This window comes from Pseudorca crassidens, chromosome 7, assembly GCF_039906515.1.
Source record: "Pseudorca crassidens isolate mPseCra1 chromosome 7, mPseCra1.hap1, whole genome shotgun sequence".
NCBI classification, from domain to species: domain Eukaryota; kingdom Metazoa; phylum Chordata; class Mammalia; order Artiodactyla; family Delphinidae; genus Pseudorca; species Pseudorca crassidens.
The window spans coordinates 48793328-48812382 of record NC_090302.1 but is presented as its reverse complement, the minus strand read 5'-3'; the positions used below and the strand labels follow the sequence as shown (position 1 = coordinate 48812382).

At 42.4% G+C, this 19055-nt stretch overlaps 1 protein-coding gene across 6 annotated transcripts in view; it reads right to left on the bottom strand.

Moving 5' to 3' along the window:
- TRPM3 (transient receptor potential cation channel subfamily M member 3) overlaps positions 1-19055 on the bottom strand; it is a 519386-nt gene that overhangs the window by 60898 nt on the left and 439433 nt on the right. For all 6 annotated transcript variants that reach the window (XM_067744178.1, XM_067744179.1, XM_067744181.1 and 3 more), the window contains 3 exons: positions 17523-17663; positions 10754-10882; positions 6025-6276 (listed from right to left, as the gene is read on the bottom strand). In XM_067744178.1, coding sequence (XP_067600279.1) covers positions 6025-6276; positions 10754-10882; positions 17523-17663 — 522 coding nt within the window. The remainder of the gene's footprint in view (positions 1-6024; positions 6277-10753; positions 10883-17522; positions 17664-19055) is intronic.

Below are 19055 nucleotides of genomic sequence, written 5' to 3'. Positions count from 1 at the left end.
GAGGGAGAAACAAAAGAAAACCAGAATGACCGAGTATTCCTGTGGTGCTGACATTGAAGGAAACCTTTGAAGGAGGTGCACTTTTGAGACTGCTGATAAGGGATGTTGACATAGGGAGCTGTGTTCAGGTAAGAGAACACTTGGTCTATTGAAGCCAATGTCTATACAAGCTTGTCAGTAACTTAAAAATCATTTTTTAAAAAAAGAAAGCACATGCACAGTGGAACCCTTCCATCTTCCATTGTTTTCTGTGGGACCTAGTCAAGACTAGGCATGAGAGTCATATAACACAGAGGCTTGAGTCTTTATATTAATGCAGTACTAACTTTTTTTCTGCTCCTGGGAAAGGCAAATGCCCTTGCTGGGTCTCTTTCTTCTTAGCAAAACTGGAATTGAGATAGTTGAACTATTTCAACAACTATTGCAATGCTGTAAATTCCCTAAATTCTGAAAGGCTTATGGAGAGCTGAAAAGCTCAAGAAAATAATCATTTGTTAACAAGGCTAGGACAACCCAAATATCTACCTTATACCATCTTATTCTTGTGGCCCCCCCCCTCATTGCATGCTATTCTATCACAAACCAGTCTCTCAGAGAACCACTTCTTCTGTGTTTTCTTCTGCAGTGCATCCTATCAGTTATGGAGGGTGTTTTTGTAGGCATTAGAATCAGGTAGCCTAATGGCCCATTCCTGTGTTTGCTGCTGAAATGTTGGATTTTCATCTCGACATGTTTATAAAATTCTCCACTCCATTCAAGTACAATGTTATCTCTTGTTCCTCTTTATTCCTTTCTTTTTTGCTTGTTTTCATGATACATGTTATCTGGGATCTGTTTCTCACATGCCAAATTACTTTCCTTTTATCACCGAAAGTAGATGAGGATGAACTATTATTTTGCCTGGCCAGAACCCACTGCCTCCTTCTTTCAGAAACAGTTCCCACCCACTTTGGCCCTAAAGGCAGGTGTCTTTTCCAGGCTGGGTTAATCATGGTACCTTGCCCTCTGGCAACAGTGACAGGAGGTAGGCATGTGACACAGACATGCCAACCAGAATTCCTTCTTCAGATTTTTTTTTTTTTTAACTGAAGCAGGAGAGAGAAGCTCCCTTACTCTCTCTGTAATGACGTGAATTCAGAGTGTCTGAGGCTGAGTCTCCCACTAGAGAAACTGACCAGAGTGAATGAAGCAGCTATTCCGGAGAGAAAGAGTGTGCTGTGATGGTAGTTGGGGGCCTGGCTGCAGTAGCTTTCAAGCCCAGTTCCATCATGCCCTGCTGTAAATCAATCTACCCCTCCTGGGCTTAAGCTAGTTGGAGATTGGTTTCTATCCCTTACATAAAACCACCTAATACAAAAGACTATCTTCCCTTGGATACCAAATTTCCTGAAGGAATGTCCATCCACAAAGAAAGACTGATGATAATTTTATCAATAGTAATGAAGGCTTTAAATTAGTTTTAAAATTTTATTTTGCAAGAATACGTGTCATGGTGCCAGTTATTGGAATTAAAACATTACAGCCTTCCTGTATGCCTTAGGACACTGGGGGCTCAATACATTTTAGGCCAATTAATCAACTTCCAAGGCAACTTAAAAATCTCTCAAGTATTGTCTGACTTTGAAACTAAATAAGAATCTCTCAAAATTTGATGTTCATTTACATTTGTTCACTGTCCTTAAAAATATATGCTGGTTAATTATTCTTTTCACAACTTAGTGGCCTCAGAACTCTCTTAAAAGTAAACAAGCCAGCTGTGCTGAAACAGTTTTATAGGGAATGTGGGTCTATTTCTCAACCTCTCTCTCTCTTATAAAATTCTTTCATCATTTATTTACAAAAAGTTCTATTAGTGAGAAAACACAAATGGGTCCTTCATGTTATATTTATTTAGACTGATGAAAAGGTGGGTGGGGAGAGGAAGGTGTATACTTATGAGACTTAGGAACTAGTCTGACCCAAGAAAACTCAGCCAGTAAATACAGCAACTCTTCTAATTTCTCAGGACTGTTTTCATTCAGCTTGATTGTAATATCTTTTCAAAGGGTCAAAACAACCAAAGAAACATTGTTCCCAAACACTCAACTTTATACATTTCAAAAGAGTCTTAGCTTCCATACAAAAACTGGTATCTGTTGGAGTGAACTGCAGAAACAGGACATTATTAGCGAGAACTGGGTCTGGCTACCTCTATTTTTATTTTTTACTTATTTTTTAATTTACTTATTTAATTTATTTATTTTTGGCTGTGTTGGGTCTTCATTGCTGTGTGCAGGCTTTTTCTAGTTGCAGTGAGCGGGGGCTACTCTTCGTTGCAATGCGTGGGCTTCTCATTGCGGTGGCTTCTCTTGTCGTGGAGCATGGGCTCTAGGTGTGCGAGCTTCAGTAGTTGCAGCACACGGGCTCAGTAGTTGTTGTGCACGGGCTTAGTTGCTCCGCGGCATGTGGGATCTTCCTGGACCAGGGATCAAACCCGTGTCCCCTGCATTGGCAGGCGGATTCTCAACCACTGCGCCACCAGGGAAGCCCTGGCTACCTCTGTTTTTAAAGCTAAATTGTCCAATTGGTTCAATATGAAGAGAGCTGATTGTGTCTCATTCTTTCAAATATCCTTTGGTTGGTTTCTATAGAGGAGAGTATATACTGTAGCGGTTAAGTATGTGTCCTCAGGTGTCAGAATACCTGAGTTTTCACCTTGACTCTGGTAGTAAAAACAACTAGGTGATCTTGGGCACGTTGCTTGGTCTTGTTTATTTGTAAAGTGGGGAAAATAATAATAATGCATATTATTTTTGTAAGGATTAAATGAGATAATGTGTGAAACACTTAATGTGGGTAGTTCGCAGTAAAAGTTTATTATTAGAATTGAAAGGAGGTCAGGTTGTGGAGTCAGATAGATAGGAGTCTGAATCCTTCCTTTGTTCCTTGCCTAGTTTGTTTGTTCAATTATGAAATGAAGATACTAAAACCTATTTCATGGGGTTGTAATGATGATTGACAAGTCTGACATGGTATTTGGCACATAGTAAATGAAACCTATTATTGTTGTTTTTATTCCACATTATATAAGTGAGCTTAGTGCTAGGCTTAGAGACCCATTGAGAAGTGGAATATGAAGAAAAGGGGTTGGAATTCCATTAAGTGATTCTGCATCTGAAGATTAATTGGAATCATACTTGATCAGTATGAGTCGAGGTACTTTAGCAGCCTGCAGTCCCCAGACCACAGGGCACAGTGAGTTACTTGGCTGTTTAGTACTTAACAGGGGCTCTCTAATGTTGGGGGCTTTCGGTATAACCACATCTGGGCATATTTTGTTAAGCCTCCATCCTGGCAGTCCATCCAGCTCACTGATAATTTCCATAGGCATAGTTTACCTACCTTCTGGATCGGTGACTCTATTACTGAACTAATTATCTTAAAAGCCCCATGAAAGCAAACAAAGCCCCCAAATATACTCATTTTCTACTTATGAATGACTTCACTAATCAGTCAAGAATAAGTTAGAATGTAGAAAAACTGCAGTACAATCTCTTTTGCTCACTCCACGGTAAGGTTTCATTCTCATCAAAACTGGGGATAATTATGCCATTATTAAAAAGATAGATATGAATTTGAAAATAATCTTACTGCATTAGTGTGACTAGTTATTTCAAGGATTTAAATGTGACTCAACCTCTTAAAACTAATATATCTGGCTTGTTTGGGTCTTTCCCAATTTTATTTATTGAAATAAGATAAGGTAATGATCAATTAAGAAAAACAACCAATCAGATAATGTATTCACCTAATGTACTGGTTCTCTACAGAGGGCAATTTGCTCCACAGGGGACATACAGCAATAGCTGGAGATGTTTTTGTTGTTGTGAGTGTTTGTGTGTGTGTGTGTGTGTGCGCGCACGCGCGTTCATGCACACACGTTACTGGCACCCAGTGGGTAGAGGCCAGGGATGCTGCTAAACATCCTATGATGCACAGGACAGTCCCCCGCCCCCCAACGAAGAATTATCTAGTCCAAGATAGCAATAGTGTCAAGAATGAGAAAACTTGGCTTAATTTTGCAGCTGTTATAGTTCTTCACTTTCATTGGGTCCATTTGAGAATATATTTGAGAATTTCACATTTGAGAATCTCATAGATGTCTGTCCCCTCTGTCCAGAAAATTCATACACCTACACATTTTTATACATAAATTGTGTGGAAAGCCAACAGATCCTCTCTCCTAAACCTCTTCTATAGACTAAGTGGAGACTCTGCTTTTAGATGTGGAAATTTTCACCACCATCTCAAATTCATTACTAAAGTACAAAGATGATGTAAGAGTGTTATACAGTAAGATACACATTTGTTTCCTACTCAAAAACCCCCCTAATGAACTGGGATTCAGCTTTGGGTAAGTAACTCAAGCTTATTGAATTCAAGTTTTTCCACTCTAGAGTGGGCTTTGTAATATTTTCCCTAAACAATGCTGGTTTTATAAACACCAAGCTTTTGTACAAAAGGATTAGGAATAGAGCAAGTAAGTATGCTCACCGATTTTTCCTTTTTCCATTGTACTTTAACAACGGTAACAGATATAATTTATCAACTACCTACTGTGAGCCAGACACTGTTGACCACTTAACCTGTGTTATTTCTAACTATCACCACAACCTGAAGAGATATGCATTTATTATTACTACTTGGAAATGAGTAAACTGCATCTCAAAGAGGTTAATAAATTGCTCAAGGTATTATAACCCTTTCCTTTTAGATTCAAAGTCTCCCTCTCTTCGTATGAGTTTGCCAGTGCTTTTGTAGGAAGAGTTTTTGTTATTTAAGACTCATTTTAGTAGAGTTACATATACACACACACAAAAAATAATAATAAATATTGATTTGCTGACTGAAAGGTAAGCAGTAATGATGTAAATAGTAAAACCTGAGTGAGAATGATGAAGGATATCTGTGGACCAACTGTTCAACTGTTTCAAGAGCTGATACAATGGGAGTGGAGTGGAGGACATTAGGAATGAGATTTTTCAGTAAGAGCTGTTTGCCATAGTAAAATGGATGTACTTGGCTTTTCCATATATGCCCTGTAAAGGTTAAGTAAGGGGACACACTTAGAAAAGTGGGGTAACTGATAAAAAGCACTGAGCATCAGACTCTGATTCTTCCTCTAGTAAGTTTGGAGAGGGGGCTGATTTACTTGTGCATTTCCCAGGGTTACACCGATGCTGTCCCGTGAGGGCTCAGTCTTTATGGAGAAAGTCTGGAAACTAGTGTATGGTCCAGGAATACCGGAACAAGTCCACAGCCATATGTGGGAAGCGTATTAACTTGGCACTTGGGATTCTTTTTTTAAAAGAATAAGATAAGTAGGAGCATCATTCTGGAATCTAGTTTTCAACAGATATCATTCTCCAGTAATGTAACAAAACACAAAATATTGACAGAACTTAATGTTCAACTCAAACTCAACCTAACTCAACTCAAATAAACTATGTTTTTTTCCCCTCTGTGTAGGGAAAGATGTTTTTCCAGAACTTCATTAAGAAAAAAGGAATCTGTTAAAAATTTACAGTGGAGATCCATACCTTCTCCGATATAAAATGCAACTTCTGTGTGAAGGCTTCCCTGACCAACCGTCTCTTTTCTATGCTCCTGAGGTATTTTATACACAACTGTGTTACAGCATTCTCACACTGTATGGTAATCACTTCTCTTTCTCTCATCATCTACCTTATTAAATGAGTGTCCTTATATACCCAACTCCTACCCAGGTGCCTGGCGCAAAATAGATGATGTTTATAAATATTTGTCAGTAAGTGAATGAGTAAGTGATAGTTAATCCTCCAGTTATGTATTAATAATATATAGATGTAATCAAACTTCTGAACACTCAAAAGGAATTAAAAAATAAAACACCCCCAGGGCCATCTCAGACATTGACAGCAGACCCAAATGAATTATTTCTCTCTTCCTATGATAACCACTCCTTCTCTGAGAACTTATAACATGGAATCAGAGGACCCTGCTTACCATTTTTCCAATCATCATTACATATGGGCCCAAATACTTGTTCACGCCGAAGATGTCTAATAGACGAATGTACCAATAAATGATGTTCACACAATAGATGACCCTCCCGTCACTCCTGAAGGGCTGGTCTTGGAGACGAAGGATCATTCCAACAGAGAACAGAAGGATGGCTATGAGGTCTGTGACATTCCAGTACTCTTGCAGCCACACCTTTACTTTTTGTAGCAATTTCCCTGGCTCTGACATCAAAATCTAAAAGTCAGGAAAGAGAGTGGGGTTAGGTTTGATTTCTGTCTATATTTTCAGCCCAGTTGCAAAGTGCTTGGTCTGTTAGCTGATATCAGTAGCTTGTTTTGTCTACCTGTATCTACTCATCTGGATGGCCTAAGCTTAGCTCAGTTGTATATAAGCAATTAAGTTTGTTCCTTTGGGATGCCTTACAATTCTAAGACACGCATTAGGGTTTTGCTATAAAATTATTGATTCCTAATATCCTGCAAATCTCCAAAATCCTCCTTCATCTCAGTAAACGGTATCACCATATTGAGCTACTCAGGCCACTAACTTAGGAGGACTCCTTCATTCCTCTTTCATACCCATATCCTCTGCATCAACATGTCCTATTACCTATATTTCCAAATACGACCTAGTCCAACCACTTCTCACCACCTTCACTGTTGCCACTCTATCCTAAGCCCCATTACATTGCCCAGATGATTGCAACAGCCTTCTAACTGGTATCCCTGCCACCACTGTTGCCTGACCAGCCTAAATGTATTCTCTGAGCAGCACACAGAAAGACCTTTAAAAGCCTAAGCCGTGAGCTGGGTGGTGATTACACAGTTGTATGGGTAGGTAAAAACTCATCAAGCTGTACCCTTATGAGTTGTTCGTTTTCTTACTGGTGAATTATACCTCAATTTAAAAAAGAGAGAGACTTGAGAGACATATGAACAACAGCAAAACTAAAGCAAATTGTGATAACTGAATATTTAAGCCTTCTGATGGCTTCCATTACGAATACAGAAAGATCCAAACTCCTTACAGTGGCCTCATTTCATGTCCCACCATATCCTCCCCGTTCACTACCCTGAGGCCATAGTGGTTTCCTCTTAAGCATAACAAATCCATTCCATACTCAGGACATTTGCACTTGTTCCTTTTGTTGGGCATTTTCTTCTCCCAGATTTTTACATGTCTGGGTTCTCCTTATACTCAAGGTCTCCACTCAAATTTCCCCTTCTTAGGAAGAACTTCCTTGACCACCTCCCTGCAGTGGTCTCCACACGCCCAAGCCACTAATACATTATCCTACTCTATTTTTTGAAGATTTTTATCACTATACGGGAATCTTCTGCATGCATGTATACGTGTGCGTACACGTACGCATGCCAGTCTAGCTAGCTAGCTATCTTCTATCCATGCATCCCTCTCAACATCCATCCATCTCTCCTCTCATCTATAACTGTAAACTTTGAGGACAGACCCTTTGTTTCCCAGGCCCTGCTACATAACAGACACTCAAGAAATATGTGTTGACTGATTGTTGCTGAGACACCTCATAGCAATTCCCCACTCCCTTGTATATCTTAACTGCTGGGTGGTACTCTGAATTATCTTAAATCTAGAGGGGCTTTTTGCTGCTCCACACTCTATGAAATGAACAGTTGGATAGCAGGAGTTGACACCCATTCTGCACCACAGGATGTTAGGAACCTGGTGAGGCTATACAGTAGGGCTACCTTCACGAATCACTTGTGTTTGCCTCTGAGACTTCCACCTCTTCAAGCCATGACACACCCCTTTCCCGACTCAGGACCTCTCAAAGGAGAGGAGTGCAAAGACTGGGGCCAGGTCTAATCTACAGCTATTTATTTGAATCCTCACGGTGCCTTTAATAGCTTGCCTTGGCCTGAAACATTAAGGAAGGGAGGTTTTAGTGAGTCAGGACTGGGGCTTGGAAGGCTGAGCAAGATACCAGGAGCCACGTGGCAGCCTCATTCTTCATCCTCTAGTGCCTCATTTCTAAACCCTAGCCCTTAGCATGCATCGGAATCACCTGGAGGGCTGGTGAAAACACAGTTGCCTGGGCCCCACCCCTGGAGTTTCTGCTTCAGTATGCCTGTGTGGGGCTTGAGGATTTACATTTCTAAAAGCTCCCAGGTCATGCTGGTGACCACAGGTTGGGAGCCACTGTCCTACCCATGAAGAATTCCTGCAGCAGCTATTGTCCTGATGGCTTCCCACCCAGGCTCCACCTTAACTAGGGGAAAAAACCTGTCTGTGCACAAGCGTACGTGCTGAGGTGGGGAATGCCTTAGAGTTTCTCTAACCCTTTGCCCACACTCGCCTAAGGTTTATAGTATATATGTATATGTATTTTAAATAGTTAAAGTATTTTTCTGAAATCTCAACGTAAAAAGAGATAAAAGCAGAGTGGCTGGGGTGAGGTCTCTCTTAGGATCCCAAGGATCCGGGGAGCGTCTCAGTTTGCAACCTCGCGGGGAGTGGAAAGAGCCGTGGGCCTAGGGCCGGGTCAGTCGGGTTTAAGACCCAGCTCTCCTCTCTAGCTGTGGGACGCAGAAAAATTGCTCAATCCCTCCTGGGTCTTGGTTCCCATACCTGTGCAGTGGAGATGTCTTCACAGCGCGCCACCTCCCTCACGAGTCGCGGGGAGGAGGCCCCACGTGAGAAGCTGCCTACCCGCAGCCGGGGGCAGTTACGCGCTATCACGTGATGACCGGGCTTGTTTGGCTGACTGCGCGGAGAAGTACGTATGCCGGAAGGGGCGGGCCCCGGGAGAAACCACAGCGCCCGCCTATGTCCCCGGAGGCGCGGAAGCCTACAGACTTTCCTCTGTTTTCAGGCTCCTGCGTCTGAGGTCTGGAGGGCCCGCGTGCTGTGAGGAGGCACCAGGCGGGACGCTCGGCGCCTGAGCATGTCCTTAATGGGTTCAGGGACGTGGGGTGAGGGGCCAGGGCGCAACCTCATTGGGCCGAAGGGAAGGTCAGATACTTAGGTGGTCAGTGCCTCCCGCCCCACTGCTTCCTCGGAAACGAGGACTCTTGGTTGACCCCCCGCTGACCCCAGGCTCCAAAGCCTGCTCTCCCCGCTGTTATATGCCGCCTCAGGAGAAATGGATAGCCAGCCTGGAGATTCCTGGCAGCCCGCCGGCTTGGCAGCCTCTTCCAGAACAGTCCGTGGAGTACAGACTGCTCCCTGTCTTCTTCCAGTCTAGTCCCTGGAGAGATTCCAGTCTCCCTGCTCAAGTCTCTCCCTTTTCTGCTTGTCCTGGGGAAGGAATAGGCATCTGGGCTTTAAATCACAAAGGCAGTGAGCTGGCGCTGCACAGCAACAGAGCCCTCAGCAGTTGAGGCCTCAGTTCTCAGAGAGCTACACAAAGACCAAAGCGAATTTATTACTGTTTTCAGTTTACAAATGGGAAATGCACAACAGTGGTCAGGAAGTGGAAGACATTATGAATGGGAAAGCCTAAGAGTAGACAACTAGTTGGAATGAGGCAAAGGCAGCCACTTAAAAAAAAAAAAAATCCAGTCCCTTATAAAATGGTACTCTCAGGATAGGGGCATGCTGGTTAGAATTTAAATATCCCCAAAGCAGTTAAAAAACCCAAGGAAGGGCTCTAAATATTTATACATGTTTGCTTTTTTAAAAAAAAATGATCCCACTTTTTCTCTGGAGGAGAACATTCTAGAGCTAAGCCCTAAGAGAGTAAGGCCCTTTTAACCTTAGTAATGAAGGCAAGGGTGAATTTGTGGGTTTGTAGGAATCCTTTTTTCTATGGAGCTCAATATATTTTCCTACTCACTGTAGTACAGCAAGTAGGGTTGTTCCAGAGCTCTCGAGAATGCAGTGGACTTGACAGGGAGTAAGAAATGCAGAGGAATCATTATAACTTACAAGCCTGCCTCCCCTGTGGGCTTGGGAATGGGCTTTGGGAGCTTGTTGGGCAGGGTTGCAGAGCCCTCTGGTGGATTATTGCTTGACTACATTTATTCTAATGGCTCTGAATCTGATGACCCGAGGCTAGCTTTGACTTCAAGTCACAGGAGGGTGGCATTTTGATGGCTCCTTTTATGCGATGGCGTTGGGGGGAGAAGAGAGGGACCCACATCCTCAACCTGAAGGACAAGAAATATGCTCAATTCACTTAGGGCTGGTAGAGAGGCTGGTGCCCAGCAGGGACATAATAAATGTTGAGAAGGAATAAACCAGGGAATAAATTAATGAATGAAAGCATAGTTCCTCCTAGAGCTGCTGAAATGCATTTGCAGAATCATAGGTATTGGTGGACTGTGTCCAAAGAGACACAGAGTAAGGGGTTGCAATGGGAGTTAAAAGTGGAAAATTTAAACATTAAAAAAAACTTTCTTAAAGTAGAAAAAATTTTAAAGTCATGTTTATCAGGACGAGGAAAGAGAGGTGTAAACAGTGTTGAAGACAACTGGAGGGTTTCTTGGGGTAAGAGATAACTCTAGCAGAAAACAGACTAGATCCCAAACATGCATGGACTGACAACCTATAAACACACACTGAAGCCTCCCAGGTCTGTCAGCAGCTGTGGAAGCCAAATCCTTTATTTCTGTGGCAGTGTTAGAGAAACAGTTTCTGGCTTAACTTGGATCCCGAGTGTTCCATGATCCCCTCTATCCACAGATGTAACTAACCACTGTCTTTCTCCTCTGTTCTCTTTTATGAAAGCAGTTACCTCTCTCATCTTTTCTATTCCCAGGGTGAAAATATAGGAAATGACGATCCATTCCTGGGTGGAAGGCCAGCGCTCCATCTTCACTAACACGATATAGTTGAAGAGCATCAAGTATCCGATGTACGCCAGCTGTAAGGAAACACAATACAGTGCTCTGGCTGCGAAGACCTGGGAACCCTGCCCTTGCGCCAGGCCACTGTGAGTCAGGACACAACAAGGTCAGCAAGCAGGACTAGGAATTCACGACGAAATGAACTTCTAGGCTCTAAACGATCAAAAGAAGTTTAGAAGACTGTGATTTTGAAATAATTTGATATACAATCTTCCTTTTGATCCTTGCGTGTCTCTGCGTCCCAGTACTTTGCTCGTACCTGTGTGTCATGATGCACCATTTTGTTTTGCAATTCCCTGTTTCTCGTATTTTCTTGGCTAAAAATGGAACCTCTTTTCTCAGGGGCTGCTCTTGCTCATGCATGAGCCTTGGGTCCTTGAACTAGGACAGCACAGTGAATTTTTGCCTAATGAATGCCAGATAGATTAAATGTCTGTAAGAAGGAAAGGCAGACACATGCTATACGTGTAAATTGGTCAAACCGACATAAATAATAGCCCGGAATTTCTTGGAGCCCCACTTTAATTCTCTTCTATGTTAATGTCTTCTTTTTTCTCCTATCTTAATGTGCTTGGTTTGGCGGTACCCTGGGAAGGTTTTACCTCTTATCCCAGGCACTACTTTCCTGCCCTATCCAAGCTGGGATATTCCTTCCTGGTTTCTGCTTCTTTGAACAAAACAAGAGAAGACAAGCAATTTATAGGAAAGAATGAGTCTGTAAGGCCGACTGTGGCTTGGAGTAAGGTTTAATCCTCAGGAGGCACTAGCACTGCAGGTTGAGCCCTGATGGAACTAGCTGAGTTGCTGGATGTCCCAGGAAAACTCCTCAGGGTTCAGGTTTGGTGAATGCCACTGGACAACTCAGGTACGTCTAGATGAGTGGAGTATAGGAGGGCTAGTGAGGTTCTTACATAAGGGGCTGAGGAGCCTCTGGAGAAAAAAACTCATCCTAGGGGCAATGGCATAGAAGTTAAGCCTTTTCTAGGCAAGGCTTCAGGCCGAGTAAGGTACTTGCTGCCTTTAGGGGCCTCAGGGGCTGTGAATAGGAGCTAAGAGTGAATTTATTGAAATCGGCACTCTTTGGAGCTTAGGTAGCAAAGAACAGGATATGGTGTGGGCAAAAGGATTGAGACCTTGAGAATTTTGGAGATACAGCATGATTCTGGAGCCCTGGAGGCAGCTTAGAAGGTGGAGAAAGATGCAGCCTGGCTGGGAGACAGGGGAACGGGTGGCCCTGCAGAGCTAGAGAAACACTGCTTTCTCTACTAACGGACCTCTTTCCTTCCCTTTTTCTTTTTTCTTCTGCTTTTTTTCCTTTTTCCCCTTCTTTTGTTTTTCTCTCCCCTTTTCTTTTTCTTCCTGTTTTTTAAATCCCTTTTTCTTTTCTTCTCTTTTTCTTCCTGTTTTATTCCCTTTTCCTTTTTTTATCCTCCCCCTTTCTTTTTACCCTCCCCTTTTCCTTTTTTCCTCCCTTTCCTTTTTTCTTCCTTTTCTCCCCCCTTTTCTTTTTTCCTCCCTTTCCTTCTTTATCCCCCTTTTCTTTTTTCTCCCCCCTTTTCCTTTTTATCCTCCCCCCTTTTTTTTCTTCTTTTTCTTATTTCTTCCCTTTTCCTTTTTCTCCCCCTTCTCATTTAAAAAATAAATGAATACATAGGTCCTTAATATGAGTCAAAGGTACTTTCTGAGACACTATTACACTGATGGATTTATAGACACAGAGATATAACTTTTCATCTCTTGAAGGGTGGGCATATATCAGAGTTGAATTGAGATCACGTATGAAAGTGAGATGGCAGCTGCATAGATGCTGGAGGATCAGCAGACCTCCTCCCCATCCTGAGAGATTCACTTTGGTATACGCCCCGCCCAAGGACCACCATTTATAACCATGCCTCAGTTCCTACCCCACCCTCTTCGGGATCATTAGCATGTTGTGAAAAACCTCACCTGAAAAGAGTCTACTCAATGTGAAAGCGTGTAGGATGGTGTTTAGAGTGTAAATCGTTTCATATGGTTCCTGTTTACCATTATACACTGGCATCCACTCTCTAGTCCCTGTGAGTTCTGTATTTTACAAAACACAAGGAAAGGACTTCAGTGGATAAACGGTGAAATATGCTCTTAGCCTCCTTCTGACCTGAAATCCTTCTCTCTTTCTAGTTGCTTCCTTCTCTTTGTTGGACCAAATTCCACTGCTTCCAGTGGGCCTTGTTAACTGCCCAGGTTTTGTCATTTTACTCAGTTCATTACAAAACATTCCAAAGCGTTATCTTCTCTTGTCACAGGTAGGCCCAGTGACACACACACAACTCTTCCAGAACCTCTTCATTTCAGTACTTAAATAACCCCTTCAATCTGCCTCTCTCCTCTGAACACAGGTCTAATGTACTTGTTTGGCAGAAGGACTAGTGTTGGTGGAAGGAATGTAGACGCAAAGTCAGTGAAACTTGGATTTAAATCCTGGCTCAAGTACATCCCAGCTGTATCTTTTTGTGTAAAATCACTTTGCCTGCCTGGGCCTCCCTTCTGTGAAATGGAGATGTTTGCTACCGACCCTGTAGAGCTTTCAGAAGGATGGGGGAGGGGAATATGCATCTACCTCCTGATACAGTATAGAGGCCCAATGAATGGTGACTGATATTATTATACACCTCTTTTTTCAAGAAACTTCTATGCCTCTCGCCTCCTCTTACCTCAGTCCTTCCTTCCTTTTTTACCCCCCTTAACTACTCATACCTCTCTTCTTCTTTTTTCTTTTTTAAATTGACCTCATTGCTTATGCCTCCTCCACGAACATCCTTTTTAGCTCCTGCCTATTTTTTAAATCAGTTACTCTACAATGCTTTTCTTTCCATAAACAAGCTACAATATAATATTTTGGGACAACTCTCAAAATACGGACTTCCAAAAATAGGGCTTTAAACATGTTTCAGTGGTACAACAGAGGACTGGATGCTGCCTTGGAAGAAACCTATCTTAGAACTCGCTAACATTCATGGGGCCTTGCTGCAGATAACCCTAACATGACATGCTTTAATGTGTGTGTGTGTGTGTGTGTGTGAATATATATTCACATATACACACACATATATATTCTGTAAGCTTTAACAAGCTGTGTGTAGAATGCCATAGCTTCGAAAAGAAACAGAACCTTGTGATTCTTAAGTTAGTGGGAATCCTATAAGAATTTGTATTTTATTTGCTTATATATTTTTATAAATTTACCATTAACCAAGGTGCCTGACTCCTAAAGTATGAAATGCGAGCACCAAAGCCTGCTGAAGCTGCCTGGGGATCCCTGGTGGGGCCTGGCCATCCCCGCTTCTTCCCAGGCCTTTTCCTACTGCCACTAGAGCGTGGAGGGGCCCATCGTGTTAGCAGAGGAAGGAGTCTGTTCCTGCTGGAGAAGCCCAGAGCACACCCGGTGCCCTCTGACCTGGCACCACTTTGCACCTTGAACTGGCATCCTCTCCAGCTGGGCACTTGAAACAGGCCCTCACCACAAACTGGTCTGGGAGCCAGTTGGATCCCTGCCTCCTTTATTCTTGGAACAGAAGAGGACTCAACCTGCTCCTCTGGAAACTTGCTAAGACATGGAAGTGAGGTTATGTGGAAGTGAGGTGTGTCCTACCTTTCAGAACCTTGGGAGTGTAGAAGGGGACACTTTGGGAAATCAAGTTGGGAACTACTCTTACAGAAAAAAACACAACCAAAAGCAAATGGGCCCTTTGATCTAAAGCTGCATTTTACTGTTAAGCATCTCTGGGGACTTTAAAGATTGACACTCCGCATCTCCATTTACTTCTTTGAGGCTTTGTCAATACATATGGATTTCTGAAAATCATTGTGGAAACACAATCAGACATGACTGGAGCATCCAGTCTGATGGGTTTGTGGAGGGTAACCAGTCAGCCATACAAAAGGGAGCTGGACACGTGGGCCCCACTTCTCAAAGGGACAGCCTTACAACCTGCAGTATATGGTACAAGAAAAGCAGTATGCCCCAAGCTTCCCAGACCACAAGACTCACCTGGGAAGCTTGTTAAACACAACCGCTCGGGCTCCTCCCTGGAGATTTCATTTAGTGGGTCTGTGATAGGGCCAGGAATTTGCATTTCTAACACAATCCCTTATCATCATGGAAGTTTTGGAAATACCAGGCTGAAAACTCAGCCCTTTGTCTAGGGCAGTGGTTCTCATCCCTGGCTACTCATTACAACCACTTGGGAGCTTTGAAATATCCTGATGTCCTGGCTGTGCCCCAGAACAATGTCAACAGAATCTCCAGGAAAAGAACCCAGGCATCTTTTTAAGTAGATAAACGTATCGATTAAATAGAACTCAGGTTTGTTTTTTTTTAAGCACTCCAGGTGATTCTAATGCGTAGCCAAGGCTCAGAACCACTGGCAAGGCATCTGTGATTTAAAAACATTCTGGGCTAACAAATTGCCTCAGCTGAGTAAATGGGGACTAGAGGAATCAAGGAAGTAAAATTAATACTGAACTCAGACAAAGAAAAAAAGAGATGCCTTGGAAGGGTAAGAGATGCTAGTATTCTATTTGTAAAGGTGATAGATAATTCTTGATACTACTACTGGTTTCTTTCATGCTCTAGATCAGGAGTCTGTAAACATTTTCTGTAAAGGACCAGATAATTTTTAAGGCTTTGTGGTCCAGATGGTCTCTATCGCAAGTAATCAACTCAACAGTTGTAGCACAAAAGCACCCACACTATAGGTAAATGAATGAGTTTGGCTGTATTCCAGGAAAACTTTTTTATGGACACATGAATTACATGTGAATTTCATGTAATTTTCATGTGTCACAAATTAGTCTTCAGTAGATTTTATTTCAACTCTTTAAAAATGTAAAAAACATTCTTAGCTCACGGGCCACAATAATGGGCAGTGGGCTGGGTCTGGCCTGTTAGCTGTAGTTTGCCACGCTCTGTCCTAGACAATTAAAGCAGTCTAATATAAGAGAAAGGTAGGTATTCAATAAATGATAGTTTATCATTGTTGCCTGGGTGGATGAATAAAACACTGACCTTTGCTCTGCAATGGGACCAGCCTAGGAATAACAAGTTACATTTATATTGTGCTTACGTGTTCCAGGCCCTGTTCTAAGTGCTTTACATATTTTAACACAGTTAATCTTTACCAAACCTTATAAAGTAGGTACTATTACTATCCCCATCTTAAGAAAACTGGGAACGTAGTGCTAAAGTAACTTGCTTAAGATGACACAATAATAAAGAGGCCCAGACAGGATTTCTACTTAGGCTGTCTGACTGCAAAGTCCATGCTTGCCACCACTCTGTTGTTTTCTGCAAGGTAAAAATAGTGTATATCTGCATGCAATAGATAAATAGAAATGATTTCTGCATGCCTTAGTTATTTTTTTGGGGAGGGGGGAAGGATTTTTTTTAATGCTAATAAATTTAAACTTTAAATTTTTACTTCACTAAAAAGATCATATTTGTATTTTAATAATTTCCCATCCTCTTTGAAGACCAAACTTTAAAGTATTGGTTTTCAACTTGTGGCAGTTTTACCCCACAAGGAGACATTTGGCAATGTCTGGAGACATTTTGGTTTCCTACTTGGGGGCTGGAGACTGCTACTGGCATCTAGTGGACAGAGGCCGGGGATGCTGCTGCGCATGGACAGCCCTCCTCAACAAAGAATTATTCCGCCCCACATGTCAATCGTGCAGAGGCTGGGAAAGGCTGGCTTAAAGCCAGCGTTGAGTGTTAGCATACAGGACCACACAAAAAGGACCTCATCTGGTCATTTGCGTCATCTCAGCCTCAGACTCAGATTATCCTGTTGCTGACTCAAGTGACTGGTGTGGAGCTGGTTGTGAAAAAGGCCAAAAATACAGATGCACTATCTTTCATCTGGCACAGCTCCACCGTTGGCTGGAGAGCAGCAGAGACGACCTGGGTCAAAGCTCACCTTAAGCTTAAAACATCATGAAAAACAGGGGCAGACGGGCCATTTCTCCCATATGAGGAGGCTATTTCAGGGATAATCTTTTATCTTGTGGGCAGAAAATATTTGCAGGGTGTGCTTACTGGACAGTATTTGCTGTGATTGTAGGTTGCTTTGCATGTTTTTTGCTGCTTTGGTTTGCATGTTGTTTAACGGTGTCAGAGCAAGAAAGGTTGTTTGATGACATACCGGATTGGGAGTAATTACACACTTCTGATCCCCATCTTTAGTGGTTTTCCTTTTAACACTCTGCTCAGCCCTTACCCACCAAATGTCCCCCCAAACCCAGGGCTGGTGTCTAAAATGGGCAACTCTGATCCATTGCTCATCCATCCAGAAAAGGGAAGCGTTTTGTAGAAGGACCTCTACTTCCCTTCTAGACTAGACTCATATTCATCTCACCTCTATTCTGCTAGTTCTCACTTTTACCATTTCCTTTCTTTTCTGCAAGGAGGAGAAATGTAGAAGCTGTGGAAGCTGCCTCACAGACTCCACAAATCTTGCAAAGCTACAGGAAAAAGCAAGGTCACAGAGCCATTATTCCTGCCTGTATGGTCTTTATATAATGACTTGTAGAAGAAACCACCCAGGTGTGTGAGAAACTGACATTGACTCTTTGTGGCCTTTTCTCCTTTAATAAAAGGAGAAAAGGAAAGATGCTTACAGTGTAGAACCAGAACTTCACAATGGGTGCATTGTAGAATTCATAGATTTTTCTGCCCAGGGGGATTAACCGGTGTCTGCTCTGAACTTCCTCTTCATCCTTCTTCCTGGAGGACTCCCCGTTGTTTCGTCCCAACATTGCCTACAGTGGAAGAGAACCAATACCATCACAGCAGGGTTCTGCAGAACATGTTTCAACATGTATCTCATTTTATAGATGGGGAAAGTGTGTTTATAGAACCTAACAGCTTTGTTCAGGGCCCCCAGAGATTTAGAGATTGTGCCTTCCCTAAGTGTGCATTTGCATTATACATAGAATCTATGTATCCTTTCCCTGGGATGGAAGGCCTTAGGGATACTTCTTGACCATTCTCTTCTCTTCCAGCCTGGAACCTCTGGAAGATGAGCTGTTGGAAGATACCCAGAGTTCTGAGAGACAGAAAGAGCGTAACCTGGAAAGGCCAGGAATCTATCATTCCTCCCAACCCCTCTCTCCCTTTATGTATCATGAAACAGGCAGGTCTGGGTTCTCTACTCATGCTAACGACTCTTAAGTCAAGGGTAAATTGGACTAGTAATACCTTATTTATCCGAAGGTGTTGAATATTCAAGAGGTTAAGTTATCTGTAGTGCCTGAACTTAGGAATGTCTACCCAACTCCTAGGCATATGCCTCGGTTCCCTGATTTCAAACCCTGTAAAGCCTGAATTACTGCTGGTGCTAGTTTGGTGATTCCTGGGCACACTGCCTTCCTCTGCGTGGCAGAGTCAACCAGATGGGACTGGAAGTCAGGGCTGACCAGAAAAGGCCCTAATCTCCCAAGTTATTACAGGTCTCCTTAAGAATTCACTATTTCCTCCTCATTTCTGACAGGAGAAGCGGCAACAACAATTAAACATCACAAAAAAGGCAGAACTTGAGAAAAAGCGGACACAGAAAGGGACTGGGTCCTACCCTGGACACTTAGAATCTGTGGCACCTTGGGCAACTCTTTTAACCTCTCTGAGACTTAGTTTCTTTAACTGTAAAATAAGGGTAGTAATAGCACCTGATAGAGGGTAGGTTTACAAATCAATCGGCATCTGGAACGTAATAAGTGCTCGGTAAAGATTAGCTGGTCTTTAAAGTGAACTAAGACCTTCTCGGGTACTCGTGACTGAAATGATCTAGTTGGGATCTCTCACAAGAAAAAAAAAGTATGATATTAGGCACCTATTACAGCACAATTTCTTGGCTTTAATTCTTTCCATATTGTTCTAAGCAAGGTTCGTTCTACAATGTTTGGGAAATGAAATTTTTATTAAGTGTGAGAACAGGGTAAAACCTTATAACTACTGAAGACAGATAAGAATTTGGGAGAAGAAAAAGTATAGGAATATGGGTTTAAAGTTGCAGATCTAATTACCAAAATAATTTACCTTGAAGTTGATAACAGAGACAACAACTAGATAATTCTGGTTTCAAACTACCTTACCCACAATATAGATATATTAGTTTCAACTATTTTTGTCATTGCCTCAAATATCCACTTTAC